Source organism: Clinocottus analis, unplaced genomic scaffold (assembly GCF_023055335.1).
Source record: "Clinocottus analis isolate CAN_PGR_092001 unplaced genomic scaffold, fCliAna1.0.p SCAF_10, whole genome shotgun sequence".
Classification (NCBI taxonomy): Eukaryota; Metazoa; Chordata; class Actinopteri; order Perciformes; family Cottidae; genus Clinocottus; species Clinocottus analis.
The window spans coordinates 16463099-16480717 of NW_027175821.1; the positions used below are offsets into that span (position 1 = coordinate 16463099).

The following is a 17619-nucleotide window of genomic DNA, read 5'->3' on the forward strand; positions in this document are numbered from 1 at the left end:
ATTCTTCTCCATTGTTCTCCGTCCACGGGTTCAATCGTGTCTCATCATCTTGACTTCTCACTCGCGCCGTCTGACTAATGGGATGACCGACGCCGCAAACCAGTCATTCTCGACACTGAATTGCATTAACAACAATACGTATGACGCAATTGTGAAAAATGCACTCGCTGGCAGAGGCTGATGTTTCTCAGTTAATAAACTTGCAGGACCGTCATGATTCTGTTATTTTGACGGACAGCGCAGGGCTGCTTTGTTAGCGTGATTGATTCTTGCCCATTGTGCCGTGCTGCGCATTGAGGGCCGGGGTCCTTTTCCCTCAATAATCCAGTTAACCACATTACTCAAACACAAGTAAGCAAACACTGCCCCAAGAAGATTGCACTCGCATTAGCCTCTCATGTGGCATTACATAAGCCTATTTTTTTTTTTTTATACTTGGCCCTTTTCTCCGCCAAGGCTACATAACGCATAAGCAGATCTGCATGCAAATCAAGGCAAGAATGATTAATGAAAAAAAGGCTTCGCTCGCAACGGGGGAGGGTTTTAGTGCGAAGGAAATATCGGGCCATATGGGAAAACAACTGGCAGTGGATGGCTGGTAGAGGTCAACCGAGGCAAGTGTCAATTAGCTCGGTCAAGGTCTGAGGTGCCGACGAACCAGCGACGTTTAATAAATAACGCTGGGCTGTAAACTGACATCACGGCATTTAGGAAAGAATTATTGCTCGAACGGTGCGAGAGGAGCATACCACAATGTCGCCAGAGCTGGGCCGAAAAAGGTAAGGTTGCATCACAGCAATAAATGTGTTTCCACAAACTTTTCCCAGTAGGTGAGAGCCTTAAAAAAATTGTGGGGGTAAAAGCAGAGAGCTTCTGTCTGCCGAGATGTGTGTTTTACTTTGAGAGCAGGAGAGAGCACCCCGATCATCTCAGACGGGCACCCAGCTAAGCTAAGATAATTATCCCCCTTCGTCCCAAAAGCAGGACGCAAGGGAGAAAGTGTCAAACATTCCAGTGAGAATAAGATTACGTTGAGGCCTTCAAGTAATAAAGGGCCATTTTCCCCCCCGGTGGGCGACGGAGGGGCAGAGTTGGAAACGTGACCAGCCGCAGGTTAGACAAACCCTCCAGGGACCAATTACAAAGATAAGGTTCCAAGGAAGACATATTGTACACCAATCTGTTCCACGGCGTGCAGGAAGTGGAACAACAGTGTTTCTAAATCACTGATTTAGAAACGAGGGGAAACAATGTTACATGGGGCTATTTTTCCGCAGTTCTTTTTTTTTTTGCCTTCTTTTTTTTTAGGCTGTCCAGCATGTCGCGTGATGCTACTGGCAGAACTCAAGGACTGTCGCTGTACCCGTTTCCCCTTTTGACAACTTCATCCATTAGCGGGAGACAGACTATTTTGCTCAAGTTTGCGTCGTAATGAATCACCTCTTTTAGCTCACAAGCAGAGTAATCACCTAAACACCACCACAGCTGTTAATAAACCGCAGTTTGCATGAGGCATGACCAGTCACATTAGGATAAAAGGCACATCCAGAAATAAAAACCGTGGCGTGACTCAACGTTACAGCTCGGCGGCTTCTCAAAAGAATGTTAAAGACGGCTTTGTCTGAAAGAGTCATTACAAAAACGACACTCTTCTTATCCCAATGCTTTCACTTCACACACACCAGCTCCCTTCTCTCCTCTGCGGTGTGCATTTGTTTACACTGGAAGGCGGAGGATTTCCTTTGCATCCAGACACACAATTGCCTGGTGGAAGGAGGCTGCTGGCGTTACGTCTCATCGGAATGCGGCGCTTACCAGATATAGCATTAATAACTAAGTGTAACATAAAAAAACAAAACACCTGCCTGAGCAACGACGTCTTACTGATCCGTAAATAGTTGCAAGTGCATTAATATCCTAAAAGGATTGGGGGGACCGATACGTGTGCGGCCAAAAACACACACTTGGGGTTACTTTCGATGCAGCGAGGGAGGCTAGCAGTACCTGAGGCTGATGAATATTTAAAAGCTTTATCTTAAGCTTAACTAAGCAGGTGCACAAACCGCCAGAGGCCTGCTGCTAATGAAGCCGGCTCTAAGAGTGACGGGGACAGAGAGCTTTAGCGCTCGTGACTTGATTTTTCCCAGTGAAAAATAACAATTGCGATGGTTAAAAAGGTCGCCGCATTAAATTGAACTAGACGTCACTTTACCGGCTACACAGTCGAAGCAAAACCCCAAGAATTAAGGCATTAATTTCTCCCTCTTGCCTTCCAATTATTAATAAGGATTGGAATATAAATTATGCAAAAAGCTGCAAGAGTGCCAGCTCGCACATCAATCTCCAAATTAAAAATCTCTAACAACAATAGCCTTAGAGTTTTGTTTATCGGCAAAACACTGCCCTGATTTTGACCCCTGTTGGTGCAACGGCAACCGTCTTTAAGTGGCATTGTTACAAACCCTGTAAACAAGTATTAGCTGCATGGCAAAACAGTATACTGGGATTTAGAGACCTCTAATCACACAAATTAATCAGCTCTCCATCTGATCCACTTCACGTCTGAGCAGTTCACCAAGAGGGAGGATTAAAACGGCAGATTATTCACGAGATGGGCCCGTTCTGCGTGGCACCGGGGGCTAAGAGGCAAATTCACTCAAAGGAGTCTGCTGCTTGTTTGCAATAAACGCATCACAGCCATGGCAGATTAGAGAATAAGAAGAAAACTACCGAACTTGTACCCAAATATGTTTCGCTTGTGCCGCCAATCCCTTTCCGCGTACAGGCGTCACTTTTTCCCCCCAACGCTGGCAGTTTCGAAAATCTCATTTAGGAATGAAGCTCTTAATGATAGCCACAGCGAGTAGTAATTCTATAGCGGTCATGTCAATACTGCACGTCAGGAATAGTTTATTCTCCAAGCAGCCAAGTGGGTCTCGGGCTAAGTTATGTAAAGACTGTGGTCGCTCGGTAGCATGAGGTCTGCTGCCTTCTGCTCGGAAGGCCACTGGAATTTCTGGAGCCTCGACTCCGGGAGTTGTTTTTCTTTGCTTTAAAAATATCTAAAAGGAATGCGACCGTAAGGAACTGAAACATGCCTTTGGCATTTTATTGTGTGCAATTTAGTTGCAACAAATGTACAGTGGGACCCTGAAGGCAACGTCTCGGGGCTGCACATGATCAGGGACACTTTTCAATCAAATACTCCACTAACCCGTGAAATGGAAGTTTTAATCGTTTGCTGTGCACCAATACAAGCAAACTCTCAAACTTTCTTTAGTCAGCAATAGAAAGGTTCAACCCCAATAACTCGTAGTGATAATCTGAAGTGAGCAGAGAGAAGAACAAGCAACCAAGAAACTAGCATGGGGTCCCTCAAACGTAAAAAAGTTTTTCAAAAAAAGTTACTTAAACTTCCTTTCTCCCTGAATATTTGATATGATTCTCCTGGAGGATATCACAGATACTTTTGCAAACTCTGAGAAATCTTATATTATCTGCCATGGTATCTTTTTATGTGACATAGCATCTTGAGTTTCTTCTACCACAGGCACATAATCTAAACTAATATCACGACTCTTTAACTTCAGATGCAAAAAGGCCAGTCAGTGACAGGTTTTTGATTTGGTATTCTTGGTGGCTATTTCTCTGGTTTCTCTGTTCCGTAAATGTGAGCATGATATTAAACTCAATACCTTTGAGTGTTGAATGTTTCTTGGACGAAACAAGTAATTTGAGTATGTCAACTTGGGAAATTCTGGAAAGGAATTTTCATTATTATAAATCAAATACTGGTAAGATTTATATGCTTCTGAAAATCTCTGCAGACTCAAAAGACCAGCATGCAATGCAGCCACAGATTGCGGCTTTTAAAATCTCTTGTGTTAATAAAAAAAAAAAAAAAAAAACATATAGGCACTAATCAAACAGGGAACATAGTGACAGCGACGAGTCAAACCGTTCTAAATCAACAAATCAGACCTGAAGCAGAATGGCTGAGCTTGGCTTCGTGCTCCTCTTGTGTTAAATCAAGAGTTGTGTGCTTTACTTCCTTCAATCTCAGTGGTGCATTTAAAACACAAACTGGATTTGCTCTTTTCCTTATTAGATTTCAGGGAGTTAAAATCGGGCACAAAAGGGGCGACACAAGCGTCCCGCCTGACGTACTCCATTAAAGAACACTTTCCGGAATTGAAATGTTGTTTAAGGCTTACGGTCCGCTGTGATACCAGACATCTCTAGAGTCGAGCCAGCACAAAGGCCATTTATCCTGCGGTGAAGGAGTGTATGATTGAATTCAACCTTTTAATCAGCGGCTCCCATAACGCTGACAAATCAATACTTGTAATACAATATCCGATACCTTATATGGAAAGGCAACGCTTTGCTTTATTACCATCACAATATCTTTCTATGTATACAAAAAATTATTCAAAAAAAAAAAAGCGGATTAAAAGTATGATTTAAACCGAGCCAACTGAAACAACCCGCTGGGCTTCCTTCTGTGTGGCTGTCGCACTTTGGTGTATTTGTTTCTTCCTGAAATCATCCCCTGTATTTACAAAATGGGAAGATTAAGTCACTCTCACCGCATTGTGTGTGTGCCTACATCAGCCTGCGCTCTGCCTCCGCTTTCAATACAAGAATAACATGTGACATCACTTCTCTTCGACAGGGTTAGCGCTGCAGAAGCGCAAGCGAAAACACCAAAATTCCAAAACGAGCAGCGCCTAAATTTATCGACTGGATGGGAGGTTGGTTATTTTTGGGGGAGAATCAGGAAACCCTGAGATGCCTGGGGAAATTACACTACTGTGAATCCAGTAAACTAAAAAGAAGTCGGTCTTTTTTTTTCCTTTTTTCTTTTTTAAAAACACATGGTTACATGCTTCTGACGCCCTGACGGAAATAGGAAGGCAGTCTTGCGAAACAACACCCAGATTCCCCAAAAAATAAAAACAGCTTTGGGAGCGGAAGGCATTCTGTTGTCAAGCCATTGTTCCGGCTCACGTTCAAAAAGCATCCTGACGCTCTCCCTCTTCCTGCTTCTTATGAAAAGGAAGGGGCAGGATGCTGACAGACAGAGACACTTTGTGCTCGTCGGTCATTTTACGGCCTGTAACAACTACTTTCCCCTCCAGGTTCATAGCGGCAAGCTTGCATTTGATAGTACGATAGTATTTGACGGTGTAACAGTACCTATTTGCTGTGAATACAGGACAGGTCTGTACTGGTAGATGGACCAGTTTCACCTTCATTTTAAAGTAAATTTCCTCAACAAATGTCTTTCCTAGGTCTGTTTTTAACCCTTTTATGTTTGTACTTGGTACTTTCCCATCTTGCCACTGTTAATCTGCAGACAAAGAGTACTTGTTACTTTGAATATTTTCCATCAAAGATGAACCATTCAACTCCATGCTCTTTGTATCTGTGTTCGAGTATTGACCAGATAATGGTCTAGAAAATTCTGATTTGTTTTGCTCACTGCCCCAATCCCAAAATGCTATTCATTTTCCTCTACTACAGCCACTTCAGGCCCATGCTAATCTCCTGTGCTTGTGCCGAATATGTGGAAACGATGTAAAGTAGGCAGCTCGTCCCTCCAGCGATGAGGGTCACCTCAGCAGAGGACTGCTGTTTCGTGGCCTTTGGCTTTGCCACCTGGCTAAACAAGAGGAGAGTGCAGCAGACTAAACAGTATCTGTGCACCACGGAGGGCCAACAGTGTGCAGGTTTTTGTTCCTACAGGGCGACAGATTTCATTTGTGTGTGCCCCCCCCCCCTCCTCTCTCCCGCTCCCCATCGGGTGGAGCAGTCTTGGGTTTCATAATCTTAGGTCCTTCATGACAAACGGTTCAATTGGCGAGATAAAGAAGGCAACGCTGCGCTGAAATGTACAGCTCTAATCAGTTCAGCTCAATGCCATGCCTTCATGGTCCACAGTAAGGGCATTAGATTTGCTCTGAAAAGGTTTTGTTTGGTCTGTCTACGAGACGAGTACACGACAATGTGTCTGATAGAGTCTGCAGCGTCCTGCAAAATTAACTGCTATATCTTTGCTATTCAATAAAAAAAGAAATGCTGAGAATCTGCAAAACATGACCCATTACTAGCCGAGGCCGACTCGCTGTCACAGTGACGGCTGCAAATGTGATCATGTGCTTGTCCTGGTTTGGTCTCCTTCCGTCGTCTGTGCAGAGATTGAAAAGACACCCCTGAGGTGAAGACAGTGGTGGCGAAGCGCTTTTAAGATTCACCAAAAATATGTAAAATCGCCATCAACCCTTAGAGTTTACACAATGAAACTAGATCATGATATAATTAAGATACAATTCATGTTTTAAAACAGATCAAATGTTTGGCTTAATAGGTGGAGAAGGTATCACATAACAGGAGGGTTGCAGCATGTCCATAAAGTAACTCGCCACATGGTGCAATTGAGAGCAAAATACAGTTTTGTTCAAAGTGATGCGATAACCCTCCCGGTACATGAATTAATTTGGGATAAGAGATCAAATATCCATTTTGTGTTATCGCAATATATCAGAACTGCAGATCTGTGCAGCAGTGCTCTGCAGAGGAGGAGGGGGGGGTGGAGGAGACATGATCAGACTGCCTCCTTTTGCTCACTGACAAACATTCAACGCACTTCCAAAGTCATGCAAAAGGAAGCCGGTGAACCGGTGTGAACACTATAGCTGTCAAGCGGTCAGCTATTGCACCTGCCATGTGACAACGGAGGGGAAGAGGTGTGTGTGGGGGGGGGGCAAGGGTCAAATCACACTGTGGTCGGTCTCGAGCGATGAAGACAGAGCCCTCTAACCGTGAGCTAATCCCCAACAGAGGGGCCCTGACAAACGCCATTACGGGATGAACCACGTCAGCCACCACCGTTGCTCGACACTTGCAAAAGACCCGCCGGGGAGGAGGAAGGGAGGGAGGGAGGGAGAGGGGTGCTGCCATTGAACTACTCAATACCGCAGAGATTAATGTCAAAAGGACTTTGTGGTTATTAAGTCTTGTTGCCCTTCTGAAGAGCAATCACAAAGACGAAAATGGAGTTGACTCGGATGTGGTACTTCTGAAGGAGCTTCCAGATCCGGTTAGGAGTGTCACACTTTTGCTTCTGACTGAATCATTTTTCTGCGTAGTCATTTTAGACATTGTTCAAGCCACCCTGGTTCGGCCTCTCCGTTCAGTTTTCATCCAAAAGACCTGCCTGAGTGAAATGTTTTGCATACTGACACAGCATGGGTTCATTCCAGAGCGTTGAAGGACCACAGACATACCAGACTGAATCAGACATTTTGTCAAAGCCGTCTTATCTTTAAGGAATCTGACTATATTCCAGCTTTACACATTCCAAGTCATTACCCATAACCTCAAATGGCATTGGCAGAAAAAGCATCCAGGCGCCGATACAACACTGAGAGCTGGGCTTATGTTAATTATTTCAGGTGGGTTCGAAGAATGAGGCCACGCAGGTGTTAGACAGACAGCTCCAAACCACATCCTCCCTTGCATGACAACGCTTAGAAAATCAATGTTTCCAAGTATTAATTGAAAGGGCCACATCATCAGGACCAGCGATTCAATATCTCTCTAAGAAAGTCACTCTGTTATATGGGCAATAAAACAAAAATGAGACCAGCGCAGCTGAAAGAAATGCAACCAATGTGTAGTTCGATGACTTGACAGAACATTGTATTGACTAATGTTTTGATGAAAGGTCTTTCAGTCAAATATTCTATCAATTTGCTTACATAAATTTGTAATGTTATGTAATAGCAAATTGATTTTGTTTAAGATGTAGGCAGATTGAAGACCCCACTGTGGGCTCAAAGGGGATTTTGCCAGGCTTTGCCTGCCCCCCCCCCCCCCCCCCCCTCACCCCCCCTCTTCCTAAATGATCCTCCTCTTTGTTTCCAGAACGGTAATGGCATCTGTCACTCAGACAAATTACAGCCTGCAAGAGCGCTGCAAAGACCTGTGAGGCCGTGCAAGTTAACAAGCCGGCAATGATGATGTTGATGACACCTTAATGGTTTCCTTAATGGCAGATCGCCGGGACAGTGCCACTATCTGCAGCTCACTGGTTTCAGTGGTGGGCTATCGATCGTGCCGCGGTGCGCAGGAGGATCCCCGCTGGCGCAACATCCGTTTCCAGCGTCCGAGTGAAACGATGCCACCTTTGCAGCCCCAACCGCGGATCCATTACTTGCATCTGCTAAATACCATATACCGCCCATGTCTGACGCCATGCAAACGTGTACGTGTGTATTTGTGCGCGCGCCTGTATGTGGCTTTAAGTAATAACCACAGTCCACAGGATTTGCATGTTCATGAGACATCATGCAAACCCCACACTTCCCAGAGGAAGTATATTGGAGTGGATCAGACAACACTGAGGAGATTATTGTGCACCGAGCTTTTCAAAACAAGTAATAACAAAGACACAAACATTAGACCGTGGGCGCTGTCCTTGTGAAACCAAATCCCAGCAGAGACTAAGAGAACTATAACAATGACAAGCCCAAACTCAGAAGCTTAAAATTGTGTCTCATTCTACCAAACATGATTAAAAAAAACAGAAACTAAAACGATGAGCCATGGTAAACTCGTGTGGGCTATTGGCTAGGCTGGGATTAGCCCCCAGACTGTCTCTCACGTGCACAGCTTTCTGCCATTTGTCTGTAGATACAATATTTTTTTGCCAGTGCGCCCTGCAACACAAAAAAAGTGTCACGTGTGCATTTTGTTCTTCTTGCAAAGAGGCACTGTGGTTGAGTTTTCAAGGCTATAACTTCCAGGCCCCTGTGATGTTAAGGAGCCCTGATTATCTCCGCTGATACGCAGAAGGGCTTAGCGGGACGCAGGCGCGCGTAACACGGGAACAAGCCAAATGGCAACAGTTGCACGCGGACGCGCCGCTACTCAGTTTGCAGGACGCTATACAATGTAGCGCACGTTGCAGTGTTTTGCTATAACGTGAGCGAGTGAATGACAAAATACAGCTCAGCGAAATGCAGATTCCCTTAGGGGAGAGGGGAGGGGGGTGTAAACGAATAAAAAACCTACTGACCTGTTGCGTCCTCTCAGCCGGGTTCATCATCACAGCCTGCCGAAAGCTGTTATCCACGTAAGACGCCATTGTTTTGGAGGACGCCGTCTGGAGGATATTGGATTCCTCGTCCCGAATGAGTGTTTAGAAATATCCAGCGCCACGGATACAAACAAAAGAAGTCTCCCCCCTCCCTCCCTTCCTCCTCTCCTGGTGCCTCGCTGTATTCTTGTCGCCCGTGGTCCGACGCTGGCGGATAAGCTGGGGAGTGCCCGGAGCCAGGCCACGAACCGGAGCCAGGCAGCCGAGCGGTTTTCCTCGGGGCGTCTTGTGTTTTCTGCCCGCCGACAGCAGCCCCTCGCCGGGGAGAAGAAAACTTGTTTTAAAAGCGCGGCTCAGACTTTCTCTCTGCTTTTTTGGGGAGGGTTGTTTTCTCAGTGTAAAACAAAAGAGGTGTCTTTATTCAAGCCGACGCTCTTCAAAGCCATTCCCCGTCTCTTCAGCATTCTGCTAGCGACGAAAAATAAATTACACACACGGGATCCAGCAGACAAACAATTACACACAGAAAAAAAAAGAGTACGCTAACGGTTATCCCGTCAACAGCAACCTGGCGTCCATCATGAGAGGCAGACACGAGTACAGTCACCGGTAAAATAAAAAAGACCACTATATTAACATTTTAATGGGTCTAAAAGTGGGGATAGGTCCGCCGCCGCTGCGCTCTGTTGTATGCCACCATGGTGACTGACACAGCACAGTAAAGTCGGCCGGAGTTGACGGTTATACTTCCTGGAAAGGTTTTCAAAATAAACCTCCGGCGTGTTTAATTTATTACAAAGAGGCGAAGAAGGAAACGGTATACTTAGGGAGGGGTCTTTGTGAAATAAATATACACGTTGTTGAAAAAAATGTAGTTGTCCCTCTACATATTAATAAAGATATACATCATTAACTGTTGGCAATTTTCATAAATTATAGCTGTGAAAAAAACACAAATATATAATTAAACCAAAGGGCGGATGCTAATTACACAACTGACTACACAAGCAATGAACCGCATCAGACTCCGCCATGCATCACAACGTAGCAAAAATAATTTTATCTAGTGTATCTAATTTAGTTCATCCCAATATTTAGCCCTTTGTAATATTGCTGATTCAGTGATTCTAGTGCTTACATGTCATCTGCTGCTCACCGTATGCATGGTCAGTATTATACATGTTGCTATTTTATTTTGGAGGGAACATATTTCCATTTCCTTTCTAGCTGTTGTTATCTCTGTTTGACTTGATGGAGGTTAAGTTACAAGGGGCGGCACATGGGCGAGTCCATTTAAGAAAAAGGAGAAGAAAAAAAAGAAAAAATTGTGACTCGGAAGGAGGAGTACGATGTGACCAAATGAGGCTTTGAGGCCATCTAGTGACCAGAGAGGGTAATACGTATTTAGATGAACACAAAACATGCAGGGTGTGAACAAATCGAGTTGACGTAAACATTATTTATCAGTATAAACTGGAATAAACTAATACCACATTTAGTTATTTTTGGCTTCACTCGTTTTTTTACACTAAATTGTTAAAATGTTACATAACACAAACTCAAATCCAAATTCACATTTACAGCAGCTCAGAAAGAGGCTAATTAATAAGTAAACAGATGAACTCTTGCATTACATAAATACCTAAATATTGTGTCACAGCACATTAGACAAGTTATTAATGCACATATTGTACAGGTGTATGTGAGAAAGGTCTGGACACACCTTCTCATTCAGTTTTATTAGATTTATTTTTTACTTTTATTATTTTCTATGTTGTAGATTAATAAAGAAAACATCAACACCATGAAATATCACATGTGTAATTAGATAGTCAACAAAACAGTGTTGACTATCTAACAGATTATCATGCCAGAGTATGTTTTATAAATTAGATTTCTTCAATGGAGCCAGTGTTTGTCTTGATGGCAGCTTGGCACACCTGTGCCATTATTTATCTTAACCAACCTCATGAAGGATGTCACCTCAAGTGCTTTTCAATTAGCATTTGTGTCTTGTCTAAAGTTAATTTGTAGAATGTATTGCCTTCTTATTGCTTTTGTGACCTTCAGGTGTGTTGTGCCGAGGTGCTCAATGAAATAGCCCGATATTTGATTACTGTAGTAATCCACATTATGACAAGAACTTCTCACCTAAGTAGAAAGGACAACGGCCCATCAATATTTGAGACATGAAGGTCAGATGAGCTGAAACATGTCAAGAACCATCAAGTGCTATGATGAAATGGTTTCTCAAGGGGACCGCCCCGGGAGAGGGAACACACCTCTAGGCAGTGTGAGCTATTAGACCAAGAAGGAGAGGGATGAAGCGCTGCGTCAGACAAGCTGGACGACACGTGAAGACGGGTTGAGATAGGTTGGAAAAAGCAGCCAACAAGTGCTCAGCATAGAGTGTGCAACACTTTCATCAAGGCCAAAGGTGGCTACTTTGAAGAATATCAAATATATTTTTGATTTATTGAAACGTTTTTTCTGTAACTCCATTTCTTCATGTCTTAATCTACAATGTAATAAAAAAAAAAGATTTAAAAAATAAAACAAACATGATGATAATAGAGATAATGACAACAACAACAATAATAATAAAGACACAACTTTAAATCAATATCAACTTTTTACAGCTGTGTAAAATAAGTGCAATATACAAAACAATAAAACATTATAAATGTTATGCTGTTAAAGGTTTTACTCCGTTTAACACTTGATACAATAGGATTGATTCTGTGTTCTTGCCTTCGTGTGAATCTGCTTCATTGAGTCCACCTGTAATGACGGCATGCGTGTGGTGGATGTGCTCCACAGAGCATCCCGTGTTTTTAGAATGTAACTATGACACAACCACTGATGCCATGGCAACCAGTGGTGGCATGACAACCGACCATGACCCCATGGACAGAGAGGACCGCTGGGCTCGAGTTATCACCCGAGGGGGCCCGTTACATACACTAGGTTTATATCTAACCTGCGACTAATACATAGGTGTCCCTGGGGGGAAAAGCAAAAACATGATGCCAAACAGTGAAGCAGCTGCAGGCGGGCATCAGCTTGGACAACGGATGCTTTTTACAGGTAGGGGAGCACAAAGCTGCTGAGTCATTCACCTGAGTGCAACGAGGACGTAGAGTTTGTGCTACAAAACATCTCTACAATAGGCATGCTTAAGACCTATGTTCAACATTATATATATATATATATATATATATATATATATATATATATATATATATATATATATATTCTATATTCCCTTCATACCTCATATTTAAATGCACTTGCCACTTTACCATTACACTTACATTTCACCTTAAAGTATTGTTATCTGTTTGTGTGTGCACTTTAAATTGGATTTTTTATTCTATTGTAAATTTAAACATGCTCCCATTTTTTTTTGCACTCTGTTTATTGTTTATGTTATGCACCACCCGCCATGACATATTCCTTGTGTGTGAAAACATACTTGGCAATAAATGGTTGTGATTCTGATTCTGATATGATGTCTCAGCATTATGGCCCGTGTCCAACTATACAGTACAAAACTGACACACGGTGGCACTGTATCCACGGCCAGCATACATAGTTAACATGCTCTGTGTGAGTCTGTGTGGTTAAAGTGTCTCGTTTGTGTACACTAACACTGCAATAGTTCATGCATTATACAACTTAGAGCGTGATGTGCAAACATATTGTTGAATCTTTTCTTTCAGAGCAGAATATATTCATTGAGGAGATAAGGCTTGCAGAATCAATAACTTCATTTAAATCACTTCTTAAAACCTATTTTTGTAGAATTTTTTTCAAGTGATGTCATCCTTTTATGTACTTTTATGCAGTTCTTATGTTCCCCTGTTTTTGTTTGTTCATGTTCTATTCCATTTGCTCTTCTTGGTCATTTGTTTGGTTTCGTTGTGTTCGTTGTCTTTTTCATATGGTGCTTTCTTGTTTCTCAGTATTGACATTATGTGACTATGCTTTGCTTCTATGTAAAGCACTTTGTAAACTTTGTTTTTAAAGTTGCTGTATAAATGATATGATGAATGATGGAATATATTTCATTGGAAAATCTAACCTCCTCCATCATTTACAATACAACAGAACACACTCCATCGGGTCATCCTTCTCTGTGTTTTTACAAACATGACACCACCCCTTCTATTGACAGTCACATGTTGTCTTTTTTGGCCTGAAATCCGAAACCCACGTACATGCAGACACACATATGCACATACATATAAATATGCCCTCATCTGTACTGTGTGCCTTTTTCTTTTTGAGATGAAATAATAAACATGCACACAAAAACACACACACACATACACATGTTTTGTCTATTTATTGTCTTTTGTCTTACAATAAAGAAAAAAGAAAAGGTGCTATATGAATAAAGGTATTATTTTTATTATTATTAACATATAAAAACGAACAATAGAGATAATGCATGTCACTTACATTTATTTGTAACAAATCACCCTTCACTGAATGCTTTGAGCACCTTCTCTAATCGGTTTCTCAGGCTCATTTGGATGTTTGTTTACCTCTTTTCTCACATGGCCATGACTTCTACAAAAGGCCCAGATGGAATTGGAGACTACAAGCCAAGATCAAATGATTTCCTCCGGTACGTCGGCACGGGCGCCTCGTCACCCGAGGCCACAGGTGACCTCGGCTACTTGTGCCAAGCGGCAGCAGATGCCCCTCCTCCCAGGCCCAAGCAGGGCTACGTGGGGGCGGTGGGCTGGGGCTGGCAGCACAACCAGCTGTTGAACAGTGGGGCGCTGCTCAGCAACATGCAAATTAAGGTACGGCTGAAACCCCCTTTATGCAAATGAGAAACACGGAAGCATTATTCTTCAGGTAACGTGCCTCAAGGTCACAATGAGCACGACTTTGAGAAACGGCTGGATATGATGCGAGATATGTAGGAATGTCATCCACGTAGCACATTGGTAATAAATGGACAATCTATCCCACCTGGGTCAGATTGATTTATTTCACATTTTGTTCATCAAGTTATTTGTTGTGTGTTGATTTTGTTCGATAATCCGTGTGGAGTTCTGAACTGGAAATGTACGTTCTCAGGACAATAACCGCTATGATTATGTGTCATAAAGAATACATGAAATAAAAAGCATTTCAGTGTTGAATGAAAACAGTAATTTTCTTTTCTGACAGAAAACTGATCTGCGGACAGCGTTGGAGGACAGAATGACTCACAGGTTCCAGAGCGACCAGTAAGACGGCATTTGTAACCCTCACGTTAGACACATTGCATCCTTCAAAGTCCTATTATGTGTGTTTGTGTGTGTGTGTGCTGTGTGCTGTGTGAAAGGGATGAGTGGGAACGTCTCAGGTGTACAGTGTTGAGTGACTGCATTGTAGGTTATCTGCTTCTCCATCCATAATGCAGCACTTCCCCTCATTCAGGAACTCACACCGCTTCGAGCCGCGGGTAAGAAATGTGCCAGACAGATGCACCGCCGACACATTACTGACCAAAACAAGGTTTATCTTCTACCTTATCAACATTATTCTTAAATAACAAAATATCTACAGTGGACTGCATTGCATGTACTCTCTAAACAACATGTAACAGTAAATATGAGATTCGAAATGATCCTCCTTTGTACTGAATTAAACAGAACTTTAAGAATCTTAATGCACTATAAGGTTATTGAGAGCTTAACTGATGAGCTGAGTTTGAGATGTCCCAAAAGGCCACCGTACAAAGGATGAGCCCTTTAATGAAGACTCTCCTCTGGCACCATCCTCAGGCCAAACCTTACACAATGTTGCCCCACTAGTGATTAGCAAAAGCAACCACAGATGGTTGAAACTTTCAAGCCAAAACCTTTATAATTGAGAGGGGGAACCGATGCCTCCACATAGGGCACTGAACTGTTTGGGCAGTATTCAGATGATGTAAATAAAATGTGAATGCTGAAGGGGGACGTGGCTCATGTCCTCAATGGGGCTTTGGCTACAACCGCTGTTGCATCTGTCCAGTTAAACAGAAGACACTATGTAGTACAACTTACTAAGACATTTTATGTTAGTCTTTACTTGTGACCTGTGTATATTTCAAATGTTTAATTTCAGTTGGTAATATGGTTGCCTGGTTGCTTATAGGTATTACAGCCTCATGGGGTCGCTAGAGACGATGAGATGCTGGATGTCTTTATTCATTTTTCTTGCAGGGGCAATGCAAATGATGTCACAGTCCCAACTTGTCAGTGTCAGCTAAACAGCCAGCTGTTCCCTAACCTGTGGGACACAAGCCAGAAATCTAATAACAGTGCAGAGAGCACAGAGACAAGCATGCAAAGAAGAAGCCTCAGCTGTCAAGACTAAGACAGAAAATACAACTGGAGAGAGACAAAGACACTGCGACAGGCTTTTGCCAAACAGAGAACAGACTGACAAGCATGCAGAGGCCAGTTATGAGGACACCTGGTCGTATTTGACGCAATGTTTCGCTGTTGTACAAGAAATAAGAGGAGACGCTTTAATAATGTCAGAAAGTAATTATGTCTTCAGGAAAGAAATCTGAACATTGTTCTCCCAAAGGGATGGCCAGGGGGTGGAATGGCCTTCATCTGATTGGACCAGAGCCGACTGTTAATATTTGTTCTTGGAAAGATAGTCAAACCAAATAAATAAAAAACAACCACACTCAGCCACAAAATTAGCACAAAGAGATACAAAACAACCTCAAAGAGGGGAAAAAAGACAGATTTTCCTGATTTGAATCCCAATAACTAAATATGCGGGACCTTTAAAACTAAAATTAACACATTTCTCTGACATAATAGCACTTCAACAACAAATTAAAACCCATTAGCTCCACGTAATTATCAAATCACAGCAATAGGTAATAACTTTTGGATATGTGAGACATTATTACAACTAAATGGTGCGTTGCAAGGTGACACTTTAACATCTGTGAGAACATGAGCGAAATGAAAAGCAACACACCCAGTAGGTACACATGTAGGTGATTTATGTCAGTTGAATCTGGCCTCATTAATTTCTTTCATCGCCTCTATTTGTTTCCTCCCAGAAAGAACATGACGGATGACTCACAGCAAGTCAACACCAAGTTTCACAGAGACAGTCAGAGCTAACAGCAGATGGCATCCTGCTACCCACGGCGGCTGGAAGACCCAACTGTTAATGAGATCTGTCAAGTTTGATTAAACATCTTTTAATCTCTGTAACACGCTGACTTTTCAACATGTCATTTTTCACACCCTCCAGCCTGAATAATTAAGGAAATAATCACGATTTTTATTTTTTTTTCTATCATACATGATATGTGATATATATGTATATATATATATATATATATATATATATATATATATATATATATATATATATATATATATATATATATATATATATATATATATATATAAATATAAATCCTATATCTGAGGAAGTTCATGTTTAGTTCTGTTAAACTTATCGGAATTCCCAAGGAAAATATGAGCAAATCAGAAAATGTAAAGGGGTGTATGAGGGTTATTGTGTGTCTTGGTCAAAGTTCTCACAATCAGCCAGAAGCGGTGTAACATTATCAGATATGGCTGATCCGTCTATCTGAAGATTCTCTCCAGAAATAACAACCATAACCAAGTTAGTTTTGTGTGTCAGAGTTCATTCCCCCCACACACAGATAGAGACTTTTAATTCCTGTATGAGTAGGACCTGGTAATCCTTCCCCACAGCTAAAGCTACCACATCTGTGTCTGTTGGAGATAACTGGACCACATATTTACCCAGAGAGAGAAAAAAACAATTTCCATGTAGAGGGCCACACAGAAAACCATTTCTCAGCGGCAATGTGCCGGCAATGCAATCCCATTGGTACAATAGACTGGTCTGAATCTGTCGCTCACCTGAGGGCAGGTTGTGATTACATTTTGTGAGAGACAGAACATTGAGTGTGTTTTTAAGAGTGTCTGAGTCTGAGTCGAGGATATCTTCAACCAGCAGTGGATCCACACGGTTTGGCAGTTAGATCGGGTTTCAACATATGGAAAGACCCCTAAAACAAAGCAACGTCCATGTGGGCCCATCACCACCTGTTGAACATGCAGGACTGGGCCAGTCACTGTGTTCTCCTGTTTTATCAAGGCACGAGGAAGAGATCATTGTTCGAGGAAGAGATAATTGTTCCGAATTTACAAGTACCTAAGTGTCGAAAGAAGAAATTGAATGATGTGCAACTTTAATGTTTTTAACTGCTTTTCGATCCTGTTCCCTCAGATCTGCATCATAATACATTTTTAGATTAGAATAACTTCAGAGTTTATTTACTAGATTTTCATGTATTTTCTAAGTTATTGTATTTGTTAGATATTAGCTCAATTAGCAACAAAAAACCGCTTGACTTCCTTGAACATAGAACACTGTAATAAAATACAATGAAAACAAAATTTCAATGTGAATTTTAATTTTGTATGACCGGAGGTTTTGTGAAAGTGCAAATTCGCACACGA

At 42.2% G+C, this 17619-nt stretch overlaps 2 protein-coding genes across 11 annotated transcripts in view; one reads left to right on the forward strand and one right to left on the reverse strand.

The window, feature by feature from the left end:
* rapgef2b (Rap guanine nucleotide exchange factor 2b) overlaps positions 1–9788 on the reverse strand; it is a 98096-nt gene extending 88308 nt beyond the window's left edge. For all 6 annotated transcript variants that reach the window (XM_068593295.1, XM_068593268.1, XM_068593276.1 and 3 more), the window contains exon 1: positions 9083–9788. In XM_068593295.1, coding sequence (XP_068449396.1) covers positions 9083–9151 — 69 coding nt within the window. In that variant the 5' untranslated portion in view covers positions 9152–9788. The remainder of the gene's footprint in view (positions 1–9082) is intronic.
* A 2218-nt stretch (positions 9789–12006) lies between these two features.
* Positions 12007–16332, forward strand: LOC137797098 (protein SPMIP2). 5 transcript variants are annotated; one of them, XM_068595339.1, is made up of 5 exons: positions 12007–12190; positions 13688–13917; positions 14291–14349; positions 14526–14567; positions 16176–16332. In XM_068595339.1, the coding sequence occupies exons 1-5, from the start codon at positions 12127–12129 to the stop codon at positions 16237–16239; spliced, it is 459 nt and encodes a 152-aa protein (XP_068451440.1). In that variant the 5' UTR covers positions 12007–12126; the 3' UTR covers positions 16240–16332. The 5 variants fall into 5 exon arrangements, with proteins under 5 accessions (XP_068451440.1, XP_068451443.1, XP_068451445.1 ...); XM_068595342.1 differs by having other exon boundaries at positions 14543–14567; positions 16180–16332; XM_068595344.1 differs by having other exon boundaries at positions 14543–14567; positions 16176–16225.
* The last annotated feature ends 1287 nt before the right edge of the window (positions 16333–17619 follow it).